The sequence below is a fragment of the Solanum stenotomum genome, chromosome 1 (genome assembly GCF_019186545.1).
Source record: "Solanum stenotomum isolate F172 chromosome 1, ASM1918654v1, whole genome shotgun sequence".
In the NCBI taxonomy this organism is placed as follows: Eukaryota; Viridiplantae; Streptophyta; class Magnoliopsida; order Solanales; family Solanaceae; genus Solanum; species Solanum stenotomum.
The window spans coordinates 37,174,804-37,193,088 of NC_064282.1; the positions used below are offsets into that span (position 1 = coordinate 37,174,804).

Below are 18,285 nucleotides of genomic sequence, written 5' to 3' on the forward strand. Positions count from 1 at the left end.
ATTTGCTTCAACATCCTTATCATATTTCTGAGATGTTCTCGGTTTATCTTCTTTAAGAGAAATGTGACTCAACTAGAGCATTTGAAGAGGAGGCACCACCATTATTTCCTTTTCTTTTAAAGGAATTTTGGTAGAGTCTAACAAAATTCTCAGGTGTCCGACATTCACTCTTCCAATGGCCTTTCATGCCACAATGATGAAAATTATTTTTTGAGGGGTTATTTTAAGAACTCATGTTGTTCTCCCTTTTATTATGACCACCACCTTGACGATTGTTGTATCGTCTCTTATCTTTGTCACGTCCCTGCACATTATTATAGCCCCGATGATCATCTCTTTTTACTTCAGATTGATCATGTGCTTCTACCACATTTGCTTCCAGTAACGGAGCAGCTCTAGTGGGACGAGCTTCATGATTTTTCATTAAAAGGGCATTATGTTGCTCAGCCACCAGAAGGCATGAGATCAATTCAGAGTATTTCTAAAAACCCTTTTTCACGATATTGCTGCTGCAATATCACATTTGAGGTATGGAAAGTAGTAAGTGTCTTTTCCAACATGTCCTCATCTTTATAGTCTCCCCACATAACTTCAATTGGGAGGTTATCCTGAATACAAAAAAGTTGTATTCAATTACGGTCTTAAAATCTTGAAACCATAAGTCCTTCCACTCATAACGAGTTCTTGGCAATACTGTAGCCTTTAGGTGGTCATACCTCCCCTTCAAATCTATCCACAATTCAAGTGGATCTTTTACCGTCAGATATTCAATCTTCAAGCCCTCATCAAGATGATGACGAAGGAAAATCATAGCCTTCGCCTTATCTTGGCTTGATGCTTCATTTCCCTGAGTAATGGTGACATCAAGACCTTTAGCAGCTAAGTGAATCTCAGCATCGAGTACCCATGAAAGGTAATTTTTTTCAGAAATATCTAGTGCAACAAACTTAAGTTTGGATAAATTCGATATGATGAGATTATGAGAGAATAGATGAATTAAATAAGAGTATTTAGATAATACATTTGCAAGTAGGAACTTCGTGTTGATAACGTATTATAAAAGAAAGCTCAAAATAATATAATATAGTATAATATAATAAGAAGAAGAAGACAAGAAGTATAGATAGAAGAGAGAATGTTTCTTATATTCAAGTGTGTCTTCCAAATAATGAATGATATCTCTATTTATAGTGATGGGATATCACTGCCAAAGGTCACACACTAGTAGATACATAGTTATCCAAATGGGTTGTTATCACCTTGGAAGCATATACACATGAAATCTTGAATAAATCTAATGGACACTCCACACAATTCAATGGATATATATATATATATATACTAGTTTTTCGACCCGTGCGTTGCACGTGATTACAAATTTAGAAAATATATGCTATAGTAAATAGTATTGCTTATTTAAGCGAAAATTTGAATAATAAATTTTGTACAAAATAATATTGCAGATTTTTTTGTGAATGTTCAATGCGGATGACCATATATATCTCTTATTCACGAGAACCTATGAAGATGGTCAATGAAATATTTTATTAGTTAAATGTAATAATGTATATATTTATTTCAAGTTGATGAGGTTCAATCATGTAATTAGTCGTATCTTACTAATATTACCTTATAGACAATATTTGTTGTGCATTTTTCTTGTCAAAATATTTTTCGTTTAGCAAAGATTCTTATCAAATCACAACAACAATAATAATATTATACTCAATGTAATTCCCCAAGTGAAGTCTGGTTCTTATCAAGTTGAATAATATAGTATATAAACAAAGTTAATTCAGAAAGTGAGGTGAATTCTGAAGTTCTGATTTCGGTATTCAGTTTCTTTATCTTCTTCCTTTTAACCACTTCCCTTTTTCTGATTTGTAAGCTAACTTTCCACTGAAAGGAATTTTATAATTCCAAATATATTTACGCTCCAGTTACCTCACTTTCCTCAAGTGCAACATCCTCTATTGGCCTATCTCCTTCCAAATCAATATCTTTTGAGTAATCACCATGAATCTCTATCAAGAAACTCTCAGGAAAGGATCATAAATTCTTATTGTGTGATTCAATACGATAACAATATGAACAATCAAGCACATAGTGTTTCCACTATAATCAATCAACACCTATCATATATCTAATGTCATCCTAATAGCCACCCATTGTTATAAAATTTAATTAGCTGGAGTTTGGGATTTGGCTAACCAACCTCTTGGTAAAAAGAGATTAGTCCTTGAGACCTTCTCTGTTCATCTTCGCTATAATCTACGATGATTTTTCTACTAATTAGCTTGTGACTCCCTACTAATTGAAATAAAGGACTACAGAAAAATAGAAATTAAGATACTTTGGTAAATTAAGAAAGGGATGAATATCAACAGTTATGTTAAATTTTGGTAATGTTTATATATTTTTATCACAACCAATTCAAAATCATAACATAAAGATGTCATTAGAAAATGTTCATTTTCTTTATTAATCAAAAAAGATAAGTTACTGTTTAGACTCAGCCAATATCAAGAACATGCAGAAAGTAAGTTGGCTAGAACATCACGAAAAATCAGATAATTTGATGCAATTTCATAATTGAAGAGGAATTCTTTTTCAAGTTTTATTACTCAAAAAAATAATTTTGTTCATCAAATATCCTAAATTTCACAGGCGGCATTCAACCTAACATGTATCTGCACATATAAAAAATTCTACAAGAAATGATTTTAAAGAATAAAAAATGATCACGTGTAAGTATTCAAAAGTATAAATTTTAATAGAATAAAGGAGCAAACCTGAAAAATTGAAGGAGAAAAAAGGGCAATGTAATTTAGGAGAACAAATATGGACTAAGAATGAAAAATTAAACTAAATCAAATTGGACTAAAGTAAGAAGTACCATAATCTTCACTTATATCAAACTGAAAATTATATTCACACGTTGTTCTTCTAAAATCTTAATTAAATGCAAGATATCCCTGCAACAAAAATTTCTGAAAATGCAAATACATAAGGAGAAATACCAATTATCACTTATTTTGTGTGGGATTAGAGTGCTAGTTTCATGTCTATGATCATGTACAACGTTTGGGATGTCAAGCTCAAATTGTAATTTTTTGCATATCATGATTAATGAACTTTTAAAAAAAGAGAAATTGAAGAGAGAAATACAATGCTTCCCAATTCTTTTTGAAGACACAATGTTGAAGAGAAAAATACAATGCTTCCCAATTCTTATTGAAGACACATGCAAATAAAATACTTAGATTTAAAGAAAAGTTCATCAAGAAAGTATATCCAAACCTAAAATTGAGAAATAACATTCTAATTAGCTGGAAAATTTTATCAAATCGTGAAACTTTAAATTCAAAGTCATGCAAAATGGAAAAGAAGAAACTTCAATGTGACAATTCATATATAGAAAATATGTGAATAATGATGATTGAAGAGGAAAATTACCAAGTATGAGGAGAGGATGAAAGAAAAATGAGAGGAAACCCCTTTATTTATAGTAAACAAAGGGTAGTATGAATAAGGTGTTTTTTTGTGTCTTATCTAAAAAGTCGTGACCTTTCACAGAAGTCACAACCCTTTGGAAAAGTCACAACTTATTGAAAAAGTCACAACTCTTTGGAAAAGTCACAACTCATCAAAAAATCACAACCCTTTGAAAAAAGTCATGACTTATCGGAAAAGTCACAACTCATCGAAAAAGGCACAACCTAAGTTAGGGATATTATAGTAATTTAACATTCAAGTTAGAAGTTCATGCTTTTAAGGAAATATATAGAAGATATAGTCCTGGACATGTGCTTTGCACGTGAGTACTGTGAAAGGTATGAATACTGTCAAAATCACATTTTAATCAGTATCACAAGCTATTCAAAAAAAAATTAAAATAGATGAACAATCAATTTATTCAAATAACTTCTTTATTGTATGTCAAATGATTATACATTTGATGAACCTGCAAATTTTAGTTTGGTAATTAAAATAATGAGTTACATTTTTATGTTATTAGGTCCAAACATATGATACATTAGTATGTGCAAAAATGAATAACAAAAATGATTAATGGTTCTCATTTAAATGCACAATAAGAAAATTTCTACATATACCTTAAATTGATATATATACTTCAAGTCCAACACCCATACAATTCTAAATGCTTCATGGAAGAAAAATTCTATAATGGAGAAAGAAAGCAAGAACGAAAAGTTGAGGATATTGCAAAGAAAGTCTTCATGCTCTGAAAAGAAAACTTTTTTTATTGTTAGAGACAACATATCAACATAAGACTGTTCACTGTTTAATACTATACATGTATTAAATTTACTCTCTTTTTTCCGCTGCTATTTTTTCTTCTTGATTACCATTTTTCAGCAATTTTTTTGTTAGCCTCACTTGCAACTTCTAACTGTCTTACCTTCTCATGTTGAATTGTGCAATTTCGTTAATTCAATTTCCTATTGTGAGCTTCCATCTTTGTAAGTTAGTTCTTAAATAGCATTAGGAAATGACCCTTTAAATTCAAATATTAATTCTGAAATTGATTTCCACATTAAAGTGATGAATGATTTTTCGTATCATAACTTTTCAAATTCTTCCATTATAAGATTTATGATTACGATTAAAAGCAATATCAATGAACTCATTTATCAAGGAAATGATAATTAAATTATTAAAGGGCTCAAGGACTTCAAATTCTACCATTATGTAATTAAAATATTTATATTTAATCAAATTTTAGTTTAGTAGAGGGGAAAAATTGTAATTCAACTTTTCACTTTGGAGCTTCCCACTTATAATAATAATAATAATAATAATAATAATAATATATATACACACACCATGTAGGTGTTATAACATACTTCAACTAACATACTATATGCTAGAATAAATTATTTTTGATAGTTAATTTTGTAAAAAAAGTTGTACTGTATCAAAAGAAAAATTATTGATATAGAAAGAAAGAACAAAAGTAAAAGAGCCGGTATGTAAATTAGATTATGGAAAAAACAAAAATGAGATAAGGTAACTTAAAAAGGTAATTAACTGATTATGTATTTTAAGATTTTTCCAAAAAGAGAAGCTGAAAGCGTAGATAATCAACTGATCCAAATAAGTTAGTGATGAATTGATTTACAAAGAATGATGATACCAGTAAGTAAGCAGAGGTAGCTAATAGATTCTCTCGGCTGTGGAAACTGGACGTAAGAAAATAACAATAACAGTTATATTGTCTTTGCTGCCTCTTTCCGCAGCTTCTGTCGCTAACCTCTTTGAACACATTCCTGCTTCTTTCACTGTGTCTCTGATTATGTTCACTACATCTTTCTCACTAACAACATCCCAAAGCCCATCACTCGCCATTACCTGATAAAGCAAATAAACATACATCACTATATACATATCATCATTTTAAATCCAAACAAAACAAGCATCGGAACTGTAAAATCATAACTTGCATCACTATATACATATTCTCAACTGCTGGAGCAATTAATTGAGAGTTGTTGATAATCAACCCTGACACATTATCAAATCAAGATTAGAAGCAAAATGGCGACGAGAATGTCCGAATATACACAGAATAAAGGAGACCACGAGAAGAGGAAAAATAAAGAAAAGATAAAGGGGATTCACGAGATAATAGTGTGCTCTTTCTATACACAAGGGACTACATATCTCTCACCAGGGACCCTAATCTCCTATTTTGCTCCTTTAGAATTACTCCATCCACAACTGGCTGAGAAATGATCTATCAAGTTATCTGGAGATAGAAAACTAGAAAGCTAGCAAACACTTGACCAAAAACCTTTCTGGCTTAATTGGTGGCATATTCCGCATATCAAAGATACTTAAGCATAAAATGTTTTAATGATATGCAACTTCAATTTAACTGGATGGCTAGCGCCCAAAGACAAGCACAATGGCCTCATAGAATTAGGTAAGGAACAAGCATTCAAGGGTTTGGATTTTGGACTAAATTTTCTTAACTAATAACAACTATGCATACCTTTCTATGAATGCCTTGAAATGACCTTGTGAGTGCCCTTTCAAAAATCTAATGCACTTAACAAATTCCAATATCAGCATTACAAATTCCTTTCCCCACACAAAATATTCACGCTACCAGTTAAATTAATATCCAATCACCTATTAAAACCAGAGGAGAAAGGGAAGAAAACGAAAACAGAAGTACCCATAGGCCATACATTTCAAAGTCAAATCAAAAAGTCTGACTGTACCCATACATGTCAAAGTCAAAGTAATAAGAGTGGCTGCAAAGAGGAAGCAACAACAGTCAAGGAAACATAGGGCCTCAAACAAACAAATGATATTAGTAACAGACCGGAGTCCATGTCCTTAGCTGTATGTTATTTGTCATTATCTTTAATGGAAGTTGAAAAGCAGACCCTAATGTGGGAACTGATTGTGCAACAACGCAGTATGTGTTTGCAAATAATTTGTTTTGATAGAACCAGAGATAAGAAGCTAAATCCAATCTGAGAATCAACTTATTGGTCTGGAAGTGGGTAAAATGTGGTCACATATAAACATATAGATAGATTCACTACTAGGATTTGATAACAATAAGTAGTCATTGAAATATCACGGAATGAAATTTTGTTGTTGTAATCCTTACAATGTATTCATCCTCGGCAGAAAGAGTAGTTGAAGTTATCTCAGGTTCCGCAGTTACAGCTGGCTTCAGATCATCATCGCCAATAGACCTTGTGACCTAGAGAAAGTAAATGCAATCAGATTACTAAATGATAATACAATAACTATATTTTGGAAGATCCTAAATCACCAACTATTTCTTCCATTGTTATCCTCACAAGGCCCGCCTGAATCACCAACTGTTGAAATAATGCATTCTGCCAAATACAGATCCATTGCTATTTGCTGCTAGTCTAGAGGTGTCGACCACCCCCTCATAATTTTCGAATGTCAAATATTTTCCATACTTCTATAACACAAGTCATTAACTTATCATTCGTCATATAATACATGAAGAAGGAGTCAAGGTAGTACATTCAATGACCACTTACTCTGATATTAATACATTTATAACTTGTATAACAGCTTGATTATTGAGCTTCATGATATCTAAACATTTTATAACAGTTAATGAATGAATATAATGCAGACACCACTTTCCCTTACTAAGGATTGGATAATAAGATATATATACACTTTCCCTTACTAAAAGGATTGGATAATGTGTATATACATTTGGACCATGCACCAGTGCTACTTTTTTTAACATCACATATATAGCTTATTGTATCTATTTCAAATGGAACTGGGATCAGAAGGCAAGTGAAAATCTTACAGACAAAGGATTCTTCTGATCAAAAATATAACAAGGGAACTACTCCAACAAACGGGGAAGTTTGCATAAATGCAGACTTCCAGAATATATAAACACACATAGAAGGGACAAACAAGAACATCCAAGCTGAAGCTGAAAATTGGCAAGAATTTGGTAGAAATGGAAGAAAAAAAGTGTGCTCTGGATACTATGCTAATCATTAAGCAGTGGCTATGAAAATATGTGAACTTGGGAAGACTAACCTGGAGAGCCGCATCACCCACCCTCCATGTATCCACTTGCCATTTGACAAGGCCACCTGCACGGATAATACGTTCCCGCTCCTCAAGACAACTTGCAACATGATCCTATAACAGTACCGTCTATCAGTGGAAACGCAAAGCCTTCTGATTCGTCAGAAAATTAGCTAAGAAAATGAATCATCTCACCCTACTTAGAAGATATGGGATCCCAGATCGACACAAAATTGTTCTGCAATCACCAGCATTAGCAACAATAAGTTTGTTTCTGACGATAAGAGCAGCTATTGCAGTACAACCAGGGTGCCAATCTTTCTGAACTGCTCCCTTGCGTTTGCGAGAAGAATCAAGTTGTGTCCTGAATGCAACATCTGTCTTTATGAATGCTTCAAAAAGCGCATCAGAGGGACTGCAAAGTCATAAACATCCAAGAGTTGAGTGCCTTGACTCTTTAAAAACTTCTTGGTCATTCACAAACAAAAAAATCACAAGTTAAGCATGTAAAACCTGCAAACTGAACCAAGATTCTGCAACAATCCTGGCAATGCTCCAGAGGAAAACTCAGCAGCTGCTGAACCTGTAGGCACACTAGTTAAGACGGCCATATTCCAGTGAAAAATGTTTCTAATAAGTTTCACTTACGCAAAATAAAATGGCTTCATAGTGGCTGGTATCTCCTTTGTTTGCATAACCATAAAGTACAATCACTTAGGTAAGAAAATTACTTTAGCATCCTCAAAACTTCACTTTAACATCAGTTGCTATTAGAATACCAAATTATTCAAATATTTTTTAATTTTTTTTATGAGAACAAAATTATTCAATTTTAAAGAGCTTGGAGAAATGGAAAGTTCATTTTCGAGTACAACAAACAGCAAATATTAAGGAATCAAATGCCAACACAGTTTCCAGATTAAAGGGATGCTGCTCTCTATAATAATGTCAAATTAGAGGTGAAATTAGTATAGTCCAACAAAAGGAGTTAACCATTCAATCATTTTGTCAAACCCTTTTGAACAATGTCACAAGATTCGGTTAAAATACACTAATAATAGCAAGATATTATGCCACTTCATTATTATTACTATCTTAGCTTGCATTGCTCTTGAGTTTTGTTACTGTTATTAATTACTATATAAAAGTGCAGAAAAAGCTTATATGATATTGGACACAATGTTCCTTGGTTTTCAAAAACCAAGTAGTAAAGACATGAGGTATGATACCAACATGTTCTTCCAAAAATTACTAGACACCCACATTTCCAGCTCTTCAATCTAACAAGCTAATGAGAACATTCAGTTTGGATGTGTGTAACAAATTATTTATTTCCCTTCTAAATGATAGTTAACATAAGGGTAAAATGGTAGGAATTCAGAAACTTGTTCAATCCCGTTTCCTTTTTTTTCTACATGCTGAATACTTGGTGGTCATTCAATTCAACAATAAGAATCACAACAGAGGAAGGACTTGGTATACTACCTCGATGACCATCAAAGATTGCAAAGATGTGAATATCCTTTTCATCACACAACTGAGGCATAAGGAAGTGTCTATCTTCCATTGTTTCCCTTCTCCCACATGATGCAAAGGAACCCCAAGACAGAACTGGACTATAGATATGATCATCTGAAGAATCCAGCCATGTGCTAGCAGCAAGGGCAGTAGGAACTCTTTTCAAAAAGTCTTTACCTTGACTGAACCAGCTAATATTCTCCTGATAGCTTTGGAAATTTGCAGCATCAACACCATTTGAAGAAATAAAAGCTTCCCCTGAGGCCTTCTCTCTACAGCCCCTTCCAACTTCATGTTCCAGAATGAAATCAAGTTCCACGACAATATCATCAAAAGAAGGCCTATTTTGCGGATCTTTATCCAAACATCTTTTTATCAAAGAGACTAAACTTGCTGGAGCACCGGATTGAAGGTCAACTAGAACAGGTCGTAAGCCTTCAGATACAACGGCTGCAGTAAGTTGCTGCTCGGTGTAGTTCATTTCAAGCACCGTATGGGCCTGCCATACGTAGATATAGGAACCAGAAAGCATCTAAGATATATGACAGACAAAATCAACTGCTCGTAACCTCTTTCCAAATGTAAAAGAAGATCATGTATTCGGAAAAACAGTTTCTTGAATTAAAAACCAACTCCCATCTTGTATGTGAAGGAGAAAAACTGCAAGTTCTCTGTCATTTCTAAAGGAGATCCGCATTCTATGAATCTTTATAACCATAAAATTGCTTCTATCTAGTGGGTGTTTGGATTGACTTATTTTCAATGGCTTTTGGCTTTTAAGCTATTTTTTAGTTTTGGAAGTGTTTGGGTAAGCACTTTTTTAAGGCTGAAAAAGTACCAAAATAAGCCAAAAGTCAAAAATTGGGGGTCCCCAACTTATGACTTTCAGCTTTTGGCTTATAAGTCACTTAAAAAAGCCATACAAACAACCCCCTAGTATAGTGATCAGACATACAAGATTAGAAAATGCACGACTAGAATGAGCATACCTTGATTGGCTTCAAAAGATTAGTCTATTGTAGCAATAAATATTCATTTAACATCTTGATGAAAAGAAAATGGAAGTTAAAACATATAATTTACTCTTAAGAAAATAGATTTTTCTATTGGATCATCTCATTGGTTCATTTACATTCCTAGTATAGCAGATGATATCACACATACAATCATACTTACATACTTCTCCTTTGACCTTTTCCACTGTTATAATAGCTAATGGATAAAAAATTGCAATTAAAGCAATAGGTGAGACTCACCTTCTTCCCTCATTACTATTACTTGAGTCTACAGCCCAGAGTGTTCATACAACTTAATATATATTAGTACATAAATCAAGAACATGTTGGTCTAACGCAGTCGGTTTGTCTATTCCTGTGTAGAACCCTACATAAGGGACAATAATATTGACAATTTATATCGAATAGCCACCAGCGTTTTGTTGCTCAAAGGGAGTCCAGATTAATGTGTTGATGTGTCATCCCTTTATGGTTTTACAAAAATCATGGTACCCTTCGGGGTGGCCCAATGGTTTGGGCTTGAGACTTTCATGTTGGAGGTCTCAAGTTCGAAACCACTTGCCAACAAAAGCAAGGGGTTTGCCTTCTGGGTCGAGCTCGTTGCACCGGGCTTGCCTAGTGCAGGTTATCTCTCCTACATGGTTTGCGAGCTATTGCATAGGAGCGGGGGTTTTACCCTATGCGCAACCAAAGGGTAGCGGCTACGGATTTCCCTTGTCATTAAAAAGAAAATCATGGTTTCGCCATTTAAGCACTGTTGTCAGGCAATTCAACATACTTTCATGTGAAGCAACTCGTTCAGTATTCAAATACATTCTTTTCATGGCAAGCACATTTTCTTGATCATTTATATTGATGACATTTTCATAATAGGTGATCATGGAAATATCACCCCAGTTAAACAATATCTCCAGTTATTTTAAAACTAAGGATTTTTGGAACTTGAACCATTTTTGAGGCACCGAAAAAGCACAATGCAGTAGTGGTTTTGTCATTTCATAATGAAAATATAATGGAAGAAACTGGTATGACAGACTGCAAACCTACTGATACCCCAAATGTTTAACTTGTTCCTGGAGAAGGAGCCTCCGAAGGATAGGTTGATACAGGAGACTTGTTAACTAATTCATCTCATAATTACACAAACCGACATCTCATTCAGTTGTACTGAGCTGAGTCAGTTTCTCCAAGCTCCTTGCAATAGTAAATGGAGTGTTGTAATTTGAATTCTCAGAGGTCTCCTGGAAGGACGGTTACATGAGAACAATGCACATGTAAAGATTGTTAAGTAATTTTTATGCAAAGTGGCAGGATCTCCTTTAAATAGATGATCCACCTCAGTATATTGCATTTAAATGGTGGTAATCCGATATCTTGGTAAAGTATGGCCAGATCAAGTGTAGGGCATCTAGCCGTAGATTTAGTCACATGTAAGCCTATACGATAAAACCATTCTATCAAGAATCGCTGAAGGAAAGAATCAATAACACCAATCAAACCACAATACATATGGTTTAATATCCCGTATTTCACGGAAGACCAAAACACATAGGGATAGATTGTCAGTTTTATCAAAAGATCAAATCAGTATGTACTTTTATTAATTTCGTCAAAATTCAAATGAACATTTTTGCGGATATCCTAACAAAACAACTTCAAGACTAACGAATAGCTTTCACAACAAGATGGTAGCATATAATATGTACACGTCAGTTTAAAGTTAAGTGTTGAGATATGCTCCCTCCATTTCATTTTGTGTCTTAACTTGACTATGCACAAAGTTTAAAAATGTAAAGAAGACTTTAGATCTTGTGGTATTAAACTAAAGGTGTGTATAATATACCAGAAATACCCTTTGAATGTTGTGGACTTAAACAAGTCATCTCATTCTTACAAGGGATTGTCACTAAAAATAAAATGGAAATATTGGAATTATAAACCTACTCCCTCTATCCCAATTTATATTTCTCACTTCCCTGTTTAGTCCCTCCCAAAAAGAATGACACAATTCCTTATTTGGCAAGTGTCTAATGACACTATCAACGTTTTACCCTTGTTGGATCCGACTTATTTGGCAAGAAATCAATAAAAGTGTACTCTTCTATTTAAAAACCCATTTACTTCGGGGGTAGTTTTGGAACATTGCAAAGTCTTCTCATATTTCTTAAACTCCGTGTCCAGTCAAACTATGTCACAGAAATTGGGACGAAGGGAGTACTAAATATAGAAAGGTATTTTTTTAAAATAAACTACAAAGGTACAAATGATGCATAAATTAAAACGGAGAGAGTAGCAACATAATGTAATGTCAATTTGGTACATCCACTACAGTAAATTAGGAAGATTCTCTGCATCTCACTAGGTATTCATTAGAATCCTTCCAATTTAGAGCATGTGTACGTCAATATTTTAAGTCTCAATAGCATGAGAGAATAATTGAGCTGGTAGTACCAATTTTGTTCTTCTCTTCTTCTCATTCTACATTCTGGAAAGACCATATATGTTGTGCATAACTGTTTACCCAACAAAAGGAAATAGAACTGAAGAATACTTAACTGTCTAATGGAGGGTCTTTTTTTCTTATTTTTATGAAAGGTAAAATTTACCTTAAATTTGATAGGAATGAAGGCCGACAATTTGCCGACACTAACTAGCTTGAGATTAAGGTGTAACTAGTATGGTAATTAAATGTTGACTGTTAGAATATGAATAGGTTTATACAATCTGTGTCTCAGCACGAAGATCAGTGTATGGAACGATGCCAGTAAGAAGTTCACTGCAACATGATAAATCCAAAAGCTCTTAGAATGTAGAAATACAAAAATACATTTCAAAAAAAGTTCCAAATAAAGAGTTAGTCCATGCATGTTTTAGGCTTTTAGCATCAAGTACAAACTGAGGACAGGTTAATCCTTGTTACTGCTAGCAGCCCCATCAACGTATTTGCCAACATAGCATCACTAACCAAAGAGAAAAGGATATGCCAGTAGATTGGATACAGTAACACAAAATTAGCTCATTATGGGAACAACCTGGTCTTTGTCGTGATCCATTAAAAAGAAGATAATAATAGAAAATAAAAGCAATGCTGCTGCAAACTTAGAGCCGAGGATCTAATGAGTACTAGAAAATAGAAGCAATGCTGCTGCAAACATCGAGCCGAAGGTCTAACGGAAACAGTCTCTCTACCTTCTCAAGGTAGGGGTAAGATCTGCATACACTCTACTCTCCCCAGACCACCCGTGGGATTACACTGGGTTTGTTGTTGTTGTCTCTGCAAGTAGCAATGTGTCTCAAATTATTATCATGGGACACACAAAAGTTTCTGAAAACCACACTTCCTGAAATAAATTCTGAGGCCTTAAGAGGTCACACAATCTTCTTCTTGCATGAGTAGCCCATACAGAGTTCTTAAATTCTTATCACAATATTGTAAAGGTGGTAAGAGGTATGTCACCTAGAAAAGCTAATATGTTTGTTTCAATAATTAGGACTGAAACATAGGACTTGGGCAGTTACCCATGAAACATCTTGCATGAAAAATCTGAAGAAGTCATTTATATCAAAAGAGAAATATCTACTAGATATCTCCAGACTGTGAATGTCTATTAGTTTCCAGTATCTGCAAGATGAACATATGAGACGGTTTAAGGTAGACAAGTACTGTTTTGGAATGTGAATGGATGAGTTTTCACTTGTTAGGGATAGATTGTTTTACCCTATATGAAGCATGTATCATGTTTATGCTGATCTTTTTCCTCTAGAATTTATATAACAACATTAACAACAACATACCCAGTGAAATCCCACCAAATGGAGTCTGGTTAGAGTTTATATACAGCTAAATTATTTATTTGGATTCAATTCATTGAACTTCTGATAGAAATATTCAGCCCTTTGTGCTTCCAGCCTTCTCACCACTCCATATTCATGGAGAAATCACAGCCCCGAATTATGACAACAAATCAATGATTCTATATAGGAAGAAACTTGTTTAGAAGCAAAACAACATTCAAACAGCACATATTATACATTGAAAGCAGGCATAACAAGTTAGTAGCAAGTATGTAAACTTGCAGAATCACTACCGTTTCTTATTGTGATGCAATGCAGCTGGTGACTACAATACTTACTTCACTGTTATTCCAAAGCTATATACATCAGACTTTTCAGTGTGGATCTCTTTCGTCAGCACCTCTGGTGCCATGTAAATAAGCGTACCAACCATATTCCTCTTATGGAAACCTCCAGTTGGCTTGCCAGTCGATTTCCAGTTTTCAGTGGAAACTAGTTTAAGATTTTTTTTGTATTCGGCCAAACCAAAGTCCGCGAGATGTGGTTGTAGCTGTCTATCAAGCTGCAGTATAGCCAAAAAAATCAATGGAAGTTTATCATTGAGATAATTGGGAGAGGGACTTATTTAAAGTGGACAATGATATACATAAAAACTGCAAAAAGAATCAGGAAGATCAAAGACATTACGAGAATGTTTGCTGGTTTCACATCCCTGTGCACAATCCCAAGGTTATGTAGGTACTGTAAGGCCTTTGCTGTAAAAGGCAAGAGCTCTGTAAATTTGCTACCATTGAATTGATTTTTTTTCATTAACAGAGGAATAAGGGAGAGAAAACAAAGTAGCCTAAACAATTCAATACATTTCCTATGTAGCCAAAAACAGTAAGGTAGTTGGGTGTGCTTTGATATCAAAAGCATTAGGAGAAAGAAATGCCATTTAAGCAAACATATTCTATGCTTAAAGCCATTTGGAAAGATAGCCAGTTTTAGGGAAAACTTGAGGAAGTAGGAAAAGTGTGAGATATACTTAACTTAGTAGGAAAAAACATCTTAGCTAGAAGATTACTCTTTCATCTGCAAATGTAACTGGGACTCAACAAGATGTGATGGCATTTCCTGAAACATCCTAGTATTCGCTTCACCTCCTCCAAATTTTCTATTGCACTCCCACCACTCAATGATTTTTCTTTCTATATATTTCATCATGGTTAAATTCTCAATAGCTGATATAAATATTAAACTACAAAATCTCATAGCAGTCCAGGTGTCTAGTAATGATTCAAGTGTCATCCAATGCCCTTTCTTTCCCTTTTTATTTTTAGTCCATATGTGTCATCTACTATCAATGACAATCTGATATTGTAGTCTTCCAATAGAAGCTTAATTGCTTTTATTTTTTAATAACAACAGTGTCATGTGCGCACCTCAACTAAATCAATGGGGACATCAGCTACCTCCCACCAGCACATGTCTATCCACTAAAGCTTAGCCAGATGGAAAAAAATCATCTAATGTTTTTTGCCTCAGCTAGGAAGTGAATTTGCCATCTCATGGGTCTTAACTCACTTCATTAATGAATATTTTCCTAATCACACTCAATAGCATAGCATTCTCAATGCAAGTTTCACAAGATTGATCACTTACATGATCCTTCATGGAAAATGTTATAAATTCTTTGGAATTACATTACATCATTAACCTTATTCGATAGGTTAAACAATCCCCACACCGAAGAAAAAAGAAGTTAGTATTATCCATGATTACGTGGAAAAAGACAAGCAGCTGGAAAATGCACATGCATAACACACCTAAACGAGCTGCGATTTCAAGTGCCTGTCTGATACTTGGACACCATTCATCCACGTGTAATTTCCCGGCAAGATTTCCAGACTCATAGTATTCAAAGAAAAACATGTAATTTGGCGGCTTGGCGTGTGCCCCCACTAGCTTTGCTATCCCCCAATGATCCAATGTGCTATATCCAAAAGACATTTTAACAGAACTTAACAAACAAAAATATTAACTATCCTCAAAAACATAACAATAACTCATGATATTCTTGTAGGGAAACACAACAACAAGTAGGGAGTATCCTCATATGGCCTAAAAGGTAGATATTCTAGTTTTGTCAATCAAAAATTGTAATTTTGCATACGGAAATATACGGAGAAGGGCCTAAAATGACCTCAACTATTTGAATTGGTACAAAACTATCCTCCGTCCTCCTTTCGGCCCCCAAATACCCTAGACGTCAATCTTTTGGCTCAATAATACCCGTGATGTCAATCTTTTGGCTAAAAAATATCCTTATTTCTAACTGTTCACACTCCTAAGGTGGATGGAGGGCAATATTGTACCAAATCTCATAGTTTGCATTTTAGGCCCTTCTCCGTTAAAATAATTTGAAATTACTTAATCAATATATGGACTCATATGATTGACCTGATTTTGAGTTCCATAGTAAAATCACCTCCCCATCCCCCTTCACTTCTCTCTCTTCCACTTTTCTCTTCTGCGATCTTTTCAATCATTTTAAATTTAATTTTCTTAAACTTGTGGCATTCATATAGAAATAATTTGTTCCAAGAGATAGTATTTGGGGCCAAAAGGTTAATGTCAGGGTATTTGGAACCGAAAGTTAGATGGAGGATAGTTGAGAGGCATTTCAGGCCATTCTTTGTTTTGTATATCGTTCTTTTACTTATTCAAGTGATAAAATTTGCTATTTCCTGTGTTTAAAAAAAATGAAAGGTTGGAGTATGATATCAAATCTTCTAATTGTTCGTCTCAACTCTGTGACATCGAATTCTTAAGCTTTTAACTAGAATTTACATAATAAAAAACTAATAAAAAGTACAATAAATACCATTTTTGGTCAAAAACTTTTATCTTTTAAAAAACCAATTGTTTGAGTAACCACATTTCACATTAGGACACTCAAAACTTCACTATTTTTTTTAGAATTGTTGGTGTATGAGGTTACTTCACTCAAAGCAATTTAACAAACCTAAATCAAAACCCCCATTCACAAACAATTTGCTCATAGGTAAGGACAAAGTAAGAACTACTTACTTTGCTATATAGAAAACACATTTCAATTAATCAAACAAAATAAGGGAGGAAATTCACCACAATAATTGCAGTTCTTTATGGAATTTATCAATATCTTCAGATGTAGACAAGATGGGTTTTTTAACAGCAACTCTTTTACCATCAAGAATGGCTTCATATACCACACTTTCAGCCCCTGTAACCAAATAAAGATTAGTAAAAAATTGGTATGTTAGCTGCATGTCTGTAGAGATTTTAAAGTGTAAAATGAATAAGACCTCGAGCAATAGGGTGAGAGAGAGAATAAGAAGGAGGAGGGAGATGAATGGGGATTTTTTGGCTGGTACAACAACCACGAATGCAAGTGTTAGGTTGCAAGATTTCCAGGCCCATGTTCAACAATTCCCTGTCTTCTCTTCCTCGTGAAAATGTATAAGAAAATTAAGAAATGGGCACCTGAACAAGTGATCAGATTCTTCAGCTGAAGGTGGACCCAAGTGACCCAATTGGAGGAACTTTGCACGGTTGGTAAGCAACTTCGTCCACCATTGGCCCACCATATAATCAAATACACATTTTTGCCACATAATTTTCTTTGAGCAAATTACAGAAATCACATACTTTTAAGACAAAATTATAATTAAAAATTTGTAATTACAAAAATTCCTCAAACGGATACAATATTATAAGCGCTGATACATTAATCCGATGCGCGAGATACATTAATCGTTAAGTAAGGTACATTACATTTTATACATGATACAGTAATCCGATGTATATTTTATACATGATACACTAATCGAATGCGCGAGATACACTAATCTGATACGCAAAAATGAGGAATTTTGGAGATTTGTAAAACTTATAGGGGATAATGGTAATAAGTAAACTAAAAGGTGGGATTTCTGTAATTTTTCCATTTTCTTTTGATAAAATACATAAAAAATTCCTCAACTTTACGGGTAATTCTTCATCCCTTAACTTTATTCAAGTGAATTAATACATCCTTAAAAGCATATGAACCACACTTAAGGGTCGTTTAGTAAGGAGTTTAAGAGAAATAGTTCATATATTATGTATGATATTTTTAGTACTGTGTTAGATGGAATTTTGGGCATATGTATAACTAATTAATAGATTAGTTATACACCCTATATGGTATTATAGGAGGTATAATTAATACCTTCTATTTGGTGGTAGTAGTAATACATAAAATTTAATATCATGGGATTAATCTATATTTGTACTAGAAATTTTTTAAATAAATTAGCTTACAAATTTTATTATTTAGAAAGAGTTGTTTATTGCTAAATAAATTCAAAACAAATCAATA

At 33.9% G+C, this 18,285-nt stretch overlaps 1 protein-coding gene across 4 annotated transcripts; it reads right to left on the reverse strand.

The window, feature by feature from the left end:
• Positions 1–5,059: 5,059 nt before the first annotated feature.
• Positions 5,060–17,418, reverse strand: LOC125873355 (protein kinase and PP2C-like domain-containing protein). 4 transcript variants are annotated; one of them, XM_049554278.1, is made up of 12 exons: positions 17,231–17,418; positions 17,031–17,148; positions 15,710–15,876; positions 14,589–14,656; positions 14,240–14,463; positions 12,831–12,882; positions 9,058–9,589; positions 8,086–8,155; positions 7,768–7,987; positions 7,582–7,686; positions 6,647–6,742; positions 5,060–5,373 (listed from the first exon to the last, which is right to left on the reverse strand). In XM_049554278.1, the coding sequence occupies exons 1-12, from the start codon at positions 17,343–17,345 to the stop codon at positions 5,179–5,181; spliced, it is 1,962 nt and encodes a 653-aa protein (XP_049410235.1). In that variant the 5' UTR covers positions 17,346–17,418; the 3' UTR covers positions 5,060–5,178. The 4 variants fall into 4 exon arrangements, 3 of the variants coding, with proteins under 3 accessions (XP_049410235.1, XP_049410228.1, XP_049410245.1); XM_049554271.1 differs by having other exon boundaries at positions 14,589–14,674; XR_007447203.1 differs by having other exon boundaries at positions 5,234–5,373; positions 7,773–7,987; positions 14,589–14,674.
• Between the last annotated feature and the right edge of the window lie 867 nt (positions 17,419–18,285).

Excerpts from the sequence above, each read along its gene's own strand:
- LOC125873355 (XM_049554271.1), bottom strand. The coding sequence starts at position 17,345 with ATGGGCCTGGAAATCTTGCAACCTAACACTTGCATTCGTGGTTGTTGT. Across the intron at positions 9,590-12,830 it reads ATCTTCGTGCTGAGACACAG|GCCCATACGGTGCTTGAAAT; the intron begins ATTGTATAAACC and ends TACGTATGGCAG. Across the intron at positions 7,687-7,767 it reads TCCCATATCTTCTAAGTAGG|GATCATGTTGCAAGTTGTCT; the intron begins GTGAGATGATTC and ends GTACTGTTATAG.